We start from the raw sequence: 11,246 nt of genomic DNA, 5'->3' as shown, positions 1-11,246 counted from the left end.
AGGGAAGCCAGCTCCTACATCTTCTGTGGAGCTGAGAGTCATAAATCAGCTCCTGGTGAAAATTTGTAAGAACCTAGTCCCTGAGCTCTGTCCCTTGTCACTGGCAGATAGATACCATGTTCAAACAGTGACCCATGAAAACAAGGAGTGAGAAGAGCAATTTAGCCATCGATGCACAACAAATGAGCAGCTTCTTCCCCCCAGCAAGCTGAGTGGTGTTATTCAAAACATACACCACAGGGAGAGCTCTCTTCTCTGCTGCTGCACTTTGGACTGTTGAAGTAGTAAGACACCATCTGATGGATCGAGTGTTTGGTTTTCATTTTAATATTCTGTGTATTTGGATGCTCTTTTCTTGGGGTTTCTTTTCTTCTTGTTTACTTAGGACTTGGATGTTGAGGAGCTGGGAAAGAGAGCAGTGTAGCGTAAGCGTTACTGTGGAGTCCTAGCAGAGAGCTGGAGTGGAGTGGAGGATGGGGTTTAGGAGGCAGATGCGAAGACATCATGTTCCTCCGTGCCAGGCTTCAGCTTTCCTTGCCCCTCTGCTCCACATCAGAGCCTATGCACATGCAAATGCACCATTTCCAGTGGTAAAATCATCTCTGTTGCAAGATACAGCGTTTGTGTGGAAATAAATAACCAAAGCAGAGAGAATGGCTGGAGCAAGGAGCAGTACCTGGCCATCATATTTCTGGGTTTTCCTAGGGGTTTATTTCTTCCGGCAGCACGCATCTGCCTGCAGCACAGGTTATCTCTGTTGGCCTGGGCTGAGGGCTCTGGTATAATTCAGCTCTTCACTGCTCAGCCAGCAGCTGGAGAGAGGCTGTTGCTTTTGGGGAACCTGCTTCTCTCCATCTTCATCACTCTGCCAAGATGCAGAGTACGATTTGAAAGCGCCTCAACTGTTTTAAAAAAAAGCTGTGGACTAGTCTGTGGCCAAAGCCAATGAAGAACAATGTTCTGATGCTTTCATGTGACTGATGTGATGAGATGCTGTGCAAGCAGTCAGTGCTGGCTGTGCTGAAGAGGGGCCAGGGGGTCAACTTTTAGGAAATAAGGACCTGACTGTTCAGTGAACAACTGCACTAAATATTGGCTGAAGTTCACAAATGCAGTGGAAGCACTCATCATGACTTTGGTAGGCTTGGGGTCAGCCATCAAGAAGCTAGCTAGTAAGTAAGAAATTTGCAACAAGTATTCCAGCCAACCTTTATGTAGCCTGGAGACCAGAAAAGCAATTTCTATTTGGAAATAGCAATCTGTAATGATGTGCTTAATACTTACCTTGGCAATAAATCGGAAAGGTACCGAGCTGCTGAAGTCCATTAGATTAACTTAAATGTAGACATAAAAAAGGATCCAGGCAATGCCAGAAAGTTAGAGAATAACACATAAAGCAAGAATTCTTCTAGAGAGAATTACCAAATACCATGTCGTTACTGGCAGCAGCACAAATTCATCTAGCTTTGACATTTTTGGGATTGTGTGCAACAACACAGTGTGAACCATTTGGGATGGGATGCTGCGTGCTGGCTGCATGGGTGGAGGGCAACTTTCCCTTGCCTCCTGCCAGTGCAGTGCTACTGCCTTGGACTTCAAACAGTTGTGGTTTTCAGTTGGGGGTGCTTTGATATGCACCACTTTGAGCAGAGCATTTGTAGCTGGAAAGTTTTATTTACAACCTCTCAGAGGAAATCTCAATGGGGAGAGCTGATGGATGGATAGGACATGGGGAAGGTAAAGGCAGGGAACAGTATAGGGGGGAGATGACTTGACAGGCAGAGGCTTCCTGGGGAGATAAATTGGACTTTTATCCTCAGGTAACATGGAAATTGTGGTCTTATAATGTCTGTACAGACCTCTGATATTCCTTGCGTTATATACCATAACCTGGGCATGTTTTGACTATGGCAGTGTTTATACATGGTAGTGTTTTTGCAAAACAGGTGATGCTAATCAAGGTTACATTGACACAACCCATTTTCCTGCCCCTCTGTAACCTTTAGGTTCAGAAAAAGCAAAAAATCTTGTTGCAAACTGTATTTTTCTTGCTCAAATAGGCGTGTGAGTGCCTGGGAGACTTAACACTATAGGGAAATAGTTAAAGACAGCCTGTGAAGCTGGATATTGTTCACATTAACATGGAGCAATCCCATGTTTATCAGCTGAGTCACTCTGTCTGTCAAAGTATAAAATAGATGTTACTGTGTAGTATTCAAAAGCTGTGCCCTCTGCATTTCCCAGTTAGAAAAACATGCAGAGAGATTATCCAGCATCAACATAACCATGTTTAACTTTATGAAACAAAATATGTCTGAATATGCATCTATTGATGATGCATCTATTAATTATATGGATTTTAAAAAAGAAAATTCTGTGTCTTACCACTGAAAGGATATTCCTAATAACAGCTGCATCCTCTGTGATTTGGTGAGTGTGGGACCTCTCCGGCTAGATCGCCGGTACTAAGGTATGCAGAGATTTACCACCTGGTTGTCCACTTACTCGTTCACTGCACACAGAATTTTCTTAGAAGTGTGAACTACTGCAAGTGGGTGAAAACCAATATATCCATTTAGCAGTAGCACAAAACAGAAGTCCTGTTATCTTTGGGTTCATACTGAGCATGATCATATTTCTGTCCTCTTCCAAGGTAGTACATTTCTTTGGCTGAATTGCAGTTGCTCACACTAGAACTGGATCTGTCTCCCAATATTCAGATACAGGAGTTGAACTGAGTTTTTAAAATTGAGGACAGCAAGTAAAAAGCCGTGCTGCAGGAAACTTGGATGCAGTATTAGAAGTTGGAAAGGGGAGGGGGACGGTGCTGCTCCCCATAGTCCCCCTAGTGATTTTTTTTTTGAAAACCAAACTTGATTGGAGCAGATCTGTAACAGTTAGGTTCTGCTATTCATGAATTTTTCCTCCTATGTTTTTTAAAGATGTGTTCAGATTCAGTCAAAGTGTGGTATTCCTGCTTGTCTCACACATGGGTTTAGAAGCAGGAATATCTTTTTCATCAAGAGCTGGATTTCCCCAAAATGGAGCACCCACCCAAGTGCAGCTGGCTGGGTGGGAGGGAGCAGTTTTTAATACCAAAAGTGACACACTGAAATCAAGTTCCCTGCCAGTATGTAACACTTATGAGTCAAACCCAGATGCTGGAAGGAGGGGTTTTTTTGTTTTGTTTTGGGTTTGGGTTTTTTTGTCCCACTATTCCTTGCACAAACAGAAGGCTTTTTAGAGAATCAGAGAATTGCCTCGATTGGAAAAGACCTTTAAGATCATCAAGTCCAGCCATTAACCTGACACTGACAAGTCCTCTACTAACCCATGTCCCTCAGCACTATGTCTACACGACTCTTAAATCCCTCCAAGGATGGGGACTCCAGCACTGGCCTGGGCAACCTGTTCCAATGCCAGAGAACCCTTTCAGTAAAGAAACTCTTCCTCATATCCAATCTAAACTTTCCTTGGTGCAACTTGAGGCTATTTCCTCTTGTCCTGTCACTTGTTACCTGGTTGAACAGACCGACCCCCCCCTCGCTACACCCTCCTCAGGTAGTTGTAGAGAGTGATAAGGTCTCCCCTCAGCCTCCTTTTCTCCAGGCTAAACAACCCCAGCTCCCTCAGCTGCTCCTCATAAGACTTGTGCTCCAGACCCTTCACCAGCTTCGCTGCCCTTCTCTCTTCGTTGCCTCTCCTCCCTTTTCAGAGGAGGAACACCCGCAGGTCCTGTGCAATTCTTGTTTCTGAACAGAATTGTCCTGCTCTAAGCCTGTATATTATAGTGGGATTTTGATGTCTTCCTTCTTCTCAAGCCATTTCCAGCCATCTCTGGTGTGTTTAAAAACGCTAGCAATTTTCTTTAAAGGTCTAATCCTTCTGTTAAGTGCCTGCCCTTTCTGTTGTTAGAAGTGCAAGCCAGGCCGGGTGAAGGGCATACTGTACCTGGGAACTGCATGTCTGTCAGGAAGATTCCTTAGATGCTCCGGAGCGAAGGAGCACGAGGGTTAGGAATTTAAAAGAAAAGAGCTATTGGCTTCCTTTCTGTGCTTGTAAGTAAATATGTGGTTTTATTACATGACTGAAGTGTCTGGTATTTCTGTTGCTGCCAGGGAAGGCCGCTCTAATGCTCACATTAAAGGAGATTACCAAAGAATCGGAGATGTTATGCTAAAGAACATTCAGAGTATGAAGGTAGGAATGATCCTTTATCTATTCAAGCTTTGACATGGATTAGAATTATTGTGCTTTTCATTTTCATTTGATGTTGCCTCTTGTGCTGGTTTTTGCCAATTGTAATCAAAGCTTATGCTATAAAAGGTTCCTTTGATGAAGTATCAAGTGTTTGGTAAGCCCTGAGATTTCAGAATTGCTAGCTGATTTTCAATTGTCAACCCCCTTTCCTCAATCCTCTCTCCAGATATAGGAACAACAGACACAGAAGTTCAGGAATGTTTCATTTACAGTTCTTTTTTCTTTCAAATAAGAAGGCAAAACATAAGAATTTGTGTGGCTGAAGAGACTATTCAGATGCCAAGTGTGCCTACTTGTGCATGCAAATAGAAGTGTTAAGATATTGCTGGAGTAGTGACCATAACCTGGATATTGATTTAATTTTGGAAACTTTTATTTGTGCACTATGTTGCCAGGTTAGATGAAAGGTTTTTGAATAAATGCAAATAATTGCTTTTGATCCCTTTAAAGCTAAAAGCAAAAATACATGCATGAAGTGTAAATCTAGGTGTAACATTCAGCAGACTTTGCATCTGTTCTTAGTCTGGCTGGAGTAGTATTTTTGATGCTCTGTGTTACTGAACAAACGGCGTGGAAGGCAGGCACAGGAGCCTGTGAAAACCCTATGGACTTTTACATGGATGGATAACGCACAGCTCACCTTATTAATGTAGCTATGCAGCCAGGTCAGTGTGTGGCAGAACATGGCACTGCACCTTTGACATGTGGATCTCAAAGGGCTTTCGAAACTATCTGATAAATCTTTCCTTGGTGATTACCACTTTGGCATTCTGCAGTTAGTAAATGGAGGAGCCTTGAGTCCTTGGCTGGAGGAAAGGGCTGTTTAATCTTTACAGCTCTCCTGAGAGGTTAGTTAGTACTAGGCTCATCTCAGAAGGACAGAAAGAGATGAAGAGAGGTTAAGTGATGTGCAAGTGATTAGACAGCAAATCAGAAAAAGAGAATGTAGAAATCTTGGTTTATGGTTCCCAACACAGCAGCTCTGTCACCGGTAAGGCGGCCTTACCCTTTCTGCAGTGTAATTAGCAAGAACTGCTTTTTCCCCTGAAGACACAATTCAGAGGCATTGGAAGAAGTGCAGGTGGGACTTTTCTACCTCCATCACTGCTCTCATGAAGTACACAACGTTTTACAAACAGTTTTTGGAATCTCAGCTTCTGACAGACTCTGCTTCTGCTCTTGGTACCTTGCAACATTAAATTGTCTGTCCTTCACTGTCTGCAGGTCCTTCTGTGGCACTAGTCTAAAGGCAGTGTACAGTCCTTGCTGTAACTTAGACCTGTCGATCTGCTTTCACCTTTGCCATTCTCCCTTTCCCATTAGAGGATTTTCTTCATTTGCTTTTTGATCTGCCACAGCTGATGAGCACAGATATGTGGAGTCAAGAGGCAAAAACCCAGTTTGACTTAAAGAACTGCACAGGAAACGATGAAGTTAGTTAAAACTCTACATATTTATCACCAGACCTGTTAAAAGACCTGAAAACTGACACTCCTTGTTTAATTAACATAGGAAAGATGTTAAGAGCAAGTAATTAATGGGCAGCCTCTGTAGTAGTCCAGAGGGTCTCCTATATCTTTTTCCTGAGTTACAGGCTTGTAAAGTGGATATAAAGTGTATGAGGAAGCAGCTTGGGGAAGGTATATTTCTGGTAAAGATGTCACAAATCACAGGAGAGAGGGAGTTGATTGGAAATGTGTCAAAAAACACAAGCTTTAGATTAAGCCAAACTGTCTTCTCAAGTGCTTTCAATATACTCATTCAATTTCTTTTTGTTGCTGGTTAATATTCTACCAGCTACTGGGAGACATTATTCGGCTGCTCAGAGAAGCTCTTTGCATCGCAAAGAACCAGTTTACCTTTTGCAAAACACAAATGAAGCCCCTGTGTTAATTGTTAAAAAAATACTGCTGAATTGTTTTAAAGGGGGCTCATGAATGTCTGTGATACTGAGACCTAAATTAAGTGATATGTTGCATGCAAACATTCACTTGCCGGTGCATAACTCCCCTGCTGCCAGTGGCATCATCCTAGAGACTGCACTAAGGAAAAGAGAATGTAATCCAAGGATTAAGAACTCCTAACATACCCATTTCTGTCTGACAGCATCTCTGGTTTTGTGGTTTTTTGGATTCCCAGGAGATGCAACTTCTCATTAATAATAAGGGATCAGAAGGTAGAAGTGCAGTTGCCTGCATCTCAGTTCCCCAAAAGCACCAAAGGGAACTGGGGCAACTAAATCCCTTCCTCCTCCTAGAAAAATCCCATTTTGTTTCCTAGCTCTGCATTTGCATTGTCTAGCTCTCTCCCTGTTGCACCTGCACTTTCATAAGCTGTGGTCATGTCATCTCCTTGCCTTTGGATTTCTCACTGATAGGAGAATTAGTTTTGTTGACTCATGTACTCTTGTTTTACAGGGAAGGCAGAGGGGGTGGGGGGCTGTACTTCAAATGGGTAATGCCATTTCTCCTTTTCAAGTGACTGTCGGAACCGTTGTGTTGTGCAGTGACTTTGTTTGCAAAATCCCAAACGCTGTGCTAGTTGGATGTTTTGTTGGAGTAGGTTTGGCCTGAGTCATGTCTCACAGCGATTGCTAATAGCTCTCTCTACTGCATGCTTTTTTCCTTTGTTCCTATTAGCAACTGACAATTCACCTGAGGAAGCACAATGAGATTTTAATGGAATTGGAGAATGGGATCAAGAACTCTCGCAAGCTGGAGGCATTTTGCAGGGATTTTGAGCTACAGAAAGTCTGCTACTTGCCTCTCAATACCTTCCTTCTCAGACCTTTACACAGGCTTATGCACTACAAGCAGATAATGGAGAGGCTTTGCAAACACTACCCACCAAGCCACATAGACTTCAGGGATTCAAGAGGTAAGTAAGAGAACCAATCCCTGGAGCTGGAGAATGGCATTCAAATCCATTAGAACTGCATGGCTAGACACAAAAAACCCCCCATTTTCTTTAAGCCTACACTGAAACAGGATTAAGTTGCAAAATCCAGCACTCCAAAGACCAGAAATGGTAGGATTAAGATTGCTCTTGTAGAATCATAGAGTCATTTAGGTTGCAAGGGACTTTAAGATCATCAAGTCCAACTGAAAACCTAACACTGCCAAGACCACCACTAAACCACATCCCTAAGCACCTCATCTATGCATCTTTTAAACACCTCCAGGGTTGGTGACTTGACCACTTCCCTGGGCCACCTGTTCCAATGCTTGAAAACCCTTTCAGTGAAGAAAGTTTTCCTAATACCCAATCTAAACCTCCCCTGGCACAACTTGAGGTCATTTCCTCTTGTCCTGTCACTGGTTGCCTGGGAGAAGACACCAAAACCCACCTCAATACACCCTCCTTTCAGGTCGTTGTAGAGAGTGATAAGGTCTCCCTTGAGTCTCCTTTTCTCCAGGCTAAACAACCCCAGTTCCCTCAGCTGCTCCTCATAAGACTCCTGCTCCAGACCCTTCACCAGCTTCATTATCCTTCTCTGGACACACTCGAGCAACTCAATGGCTGTCTTGCAGTGATGGCCCTAAAACTGAAGCCAGTATCTCGAGGTGCAGCCTCACCAGTGCTGAGTACAGGGGCACAATCAGTTCTCTACTCCTGCTGGCCACATGGTTCCTGATACAGGCCAGGATGTCGTTGGCCTTCTTGGCCTCCTGGGCACACTGCTGACTCATGTTCAGCCAGCTGTTGACCAGCACCCCCAGGTCTTTTTCTTCCAGGCAGCGCTCCAGCCACTCTCCCCCAGGCCTGTAGTGTTGCATGGGGTTGTTGTGACCCAAGTGCAGGAACTGGTTGACTTCGATCCAGCCTGTCGGGAACTCCATTCACCACAACTCTTTGGGCCCAACCATCCAGCCATTTTTCCACCCAGTAAAGAGCACAACCGTCCAAGCCATGAACAGACAGTTTCTGCAGGAGAATGCTGTGGGAAATGGTGTCAAAGGCTTTACTAAAGCCTAGTTAGACAACATCCACAGCCTTTCCCTCATCCACTAGATGGGTCACTTCGCACTGAAGGAGATCCCAGGTTAGTCAAGCAGGACCTGCCTTTCATAAACCCGTGCTGGCTGGGCCTGATCACCAGGTTGTCCTGCACATGCCATGTGATGGCACTTAAGATGATCTACTCCATATACACATTATAGATTCAGAACCATAGAATGGTTTATGTTGGAAGGGACCTTTAAAGGTCATTTAGTCCAACCACCCTGCAGTGAGCAGAGACATCTTCAACTAGATCAGGTTGCTCGGAGCCCCTTTCAACCCGACCTTAAATGTTTCCAGGGATTGGGCATCTACCACCTCTCTGGGCAACCTGTGCCAGTGTTTCACCACCCTCATAATGAAAAATTTCTTCCTGATTATGCCACAGTCTGGACAAGTACTTAGGAATCTGCTGAGGGTTATTAAACACGTGGAAATGACATGCAGTTCAGGAAGTTGCTTGAACTGAAAACAGTTGGGAGGTTGGGAGAAAGCAAAGGGAACATACCATGTGTGCTTGCCTTGTTCCTGGCTTTCCCTAGAGATCCACTAGCAACACAGAATATTGGCCCAGGTGAACCCTTGGTCTGATGCAGTATGACCACTGTTATTATTATGTCTTTAAGTGTTATTTGTCTTTATGTGTCATTTTTCCAGACATAGAGTTTGTTCTACTACTATTTCCATTATTTGTTTCAGGAACTCAAAACTGCCAAGGTGGTTGGTTTGGTTTTGGTTTGTTGGTTTGTTTGGGGTTTTTTTTTTGGGGGGGGAGGCAGTGGTGGTCCCCAAATGTGAAGAAGTTTTGCTCCTGTAGTCTGAACTCACTTTCTGCTGTCTCTTTTTGATGATTTTTTTCCCTCCTTTCTTACTCCTGTCCCCTACCCCCACTGTAAGCTATTTACATTTAAAGATAACTATGTTATCTCTACAGTTAGCACTTGGTGCAGATCCACAGAAGGACTTGGGCAGGGAGCAGTGCTCAGCATGACTGCTCCCAGCTGTAAAGTGTTAGCTGAGTTAGCTGGTTAAGTTCCCTTAGATGCTGTGCAAGGAGACCCGCAGCAGACAAGGCACCAAATGCAGAGGTAACTTGACCTGTAGTGATAGGAAATGCCACAGAGGCTGCGTGACACAAATGTTTGCCTAAATGTAGCTACTGCCTGAATGATCTCAAGCAATGCAGCGAGCAGTGCCCTCATTTCTTTTAGCCAAGGCTAGATGAGAAGGATGATGTGTCCATTCCCACCTCCCCAGAGAGTGCAGCAGCAGCAACCATCAAGGTCTGATTCCTGCTCCACTTCTGAAATGGATATGAACATGGGGTTCAGGGGTGAAAGTAGGAGTGCATGAGAAGGACAGTGTGACTTGAGGACACCATCACTCTGGGATCAGTCTCTTACTAAGGTGTTTGCAGATTTTTGTTGAAGGTCAGAGCGTGAAGGAGGCAAAAAAGACAGGAGATGTGGATGTGAATCCCAGCAGAGAGCACAGGTCTCCCACTAACAGGTGGATGAACTGCACACTGAGAAATGATGTAGGAAGGAAGAACCAATGTTACTGTTCCCTTGACTGTATTTTTTTAACACAAATGGCTGTAACTGCTCTTCTGGCTCTAATGTCAGTCAGTCAGTGTGTCTGGCCTATTCAGAGACTACTCGTCCATTTAGGTGTATCAAAGTTGGTGTTCACATACCTGACAGCACAGGGAGCCAGTCCATCAGCTGATCCCTCAGAAAACATCAAGTGGTGAAGTCATTTTCAGTTTAGTTCACTGAGTTGGCTTACTGTGTTGTTGGCACAGCAAAAAGACAAGACATGGGGAGCAAACTGGCAGCAGCCTGCACTTGGTTTGGCTTCTGCTGCTGCAGATTGGCTCCTTGTAGTGCCTCCTTCCTCCTGTATCCCACCTGATCCTTCTTCACACGGCAAAAATCCCCTTTGACAATGGAGATTTTCCTTAGGAAAATCACTCCCAGGTGTTTGGTCACTCGTTGTTGATAGTGTCTGTGGAGAGAATGAAGTAGAGCGGTGATGCAACTCAGTGACATGCAGCCCTTCCAGCTGTACTCATTGCTGGAACTGAGGACAAACCCCAGGATTACCAGGTTTACCATCTGAGATGATACAATAAATGACACCACCATTTCCTGGTGTCTTCAAATATGGACCTGGCCCAATGTGTGCAGGCTGTGGAAAAAATTCTTCTTTTATTTTATTTTAAATTTTTTTCTAAGCTTATAGAAGATTCCTAGCTTAATTGGAGATGTAGGACATTAAATCCTTTAGGAGAACCCATTCATCGGTGCCCTGAATTGACTCAAGTATTCCTACAAAGTTTCTGTGGCTAAAATAGAGCAAACTTTTGCTTGAGGAAATAGACTCTCTCTTCATTACACTGCTCGGTCCTCAATAAGGTGATGTCCAGAGTTTTTGTGTGGTTTTTAGTGTACACTGTGAGGAAAAAGGGTAACACAAGGAAGGTGATGTTCTTGAGCTGGGTGCTGCAGACAAAAGCCATCTCTCTTGTAAGTTTTTAATAAGCATTTTATGTTTTTCTCTATCTAGCTGCTTTGGCTGAGATTTCTGAAATGGTGGCTCAGCTCCATGGCAATATGATAAAGATGGAGAACTTCCAGAAGCTGCATGAACTCAAGAAAGACTTGATAGGCATAGACAACCTGGTGATCCCAGGAAGGGTAAGTAGCAGAGTTGTGATCCAGGTCTGATAGAATTTCAAAGCACTAGGTATGTTTTAGAAACCCATTTCTTAGGAGCAGCTGTGAAATTGCCTTTCTTCATATGCACCTTTTTCTCTCACAAAAGACTATCAAATGTCAACATAATAATACCATGGAAAACAGCAGCCTTTAAAGCGAGAAGAAGCAATCATCTTTATTACCTTTTTACTGATTTTACTAGGTTTATCTTATAATTTAGATGATTGTAGGCAATTACAAATATCTATTACAACAGGGGCAGTAAAA

General features: G+C 43.7%; 1 protein-coding gene across 1 annotated transcript in view; it reads left to right on the top strand.

The window, feature by feature from the left end:
- The window catches only part of FARP1 (FERM, ARH/RhoGEF and pleckstrin domain protein 1), a gene marked incomplete at its 3' end in the record, with an annotated part of 165,123 nt that extends 154,165 nt beyond the window's left edge, over positions 1-10,958 (top strand). The window contains exons 16-18 of the mRNA XM_010164410.1: positions 4,119-4,200; positions 6,900-7,137; positions 10,828-10,958. Of these exons, the coding sequence (XP_010162712.1) occupies positions 4,119-4,200; positions 6,900-7,137; positions 10,828-10,958 (451 nt within the window). The remainder of the gene's footprint in view (positions 1-4,118; positions 4,201-6,899; positions 7,138-10,827) is intronic.
- Between the last annotated feature and the right edge of the window lie 288 nt (positions 10,959-11,246).

The sequence above is a fragment of the Antrostomus carolinensis genome, unplaced genomic scaffold (genome assembly GCF_000700745.2).
Source record: "Antrostomus carolinensis isolate BGI_N321 unplaced genomic scaffold, ASM70074v2 scaffold3483, whole genome shotgun sequence".
Taxonomy (NCBI): domain Eukaryota; kingdom Metazoa; phylum Chordata; class Aves; order Caprimulgiformes; family Caprimulgidae; genus Antrostomus; species Antrostomus carolinensis.
The sequence above is the reverse complement of the archived record's forward strand: the minus strand, read 5'-3'. Positions and strand labels throughout refer to the sequence as shown.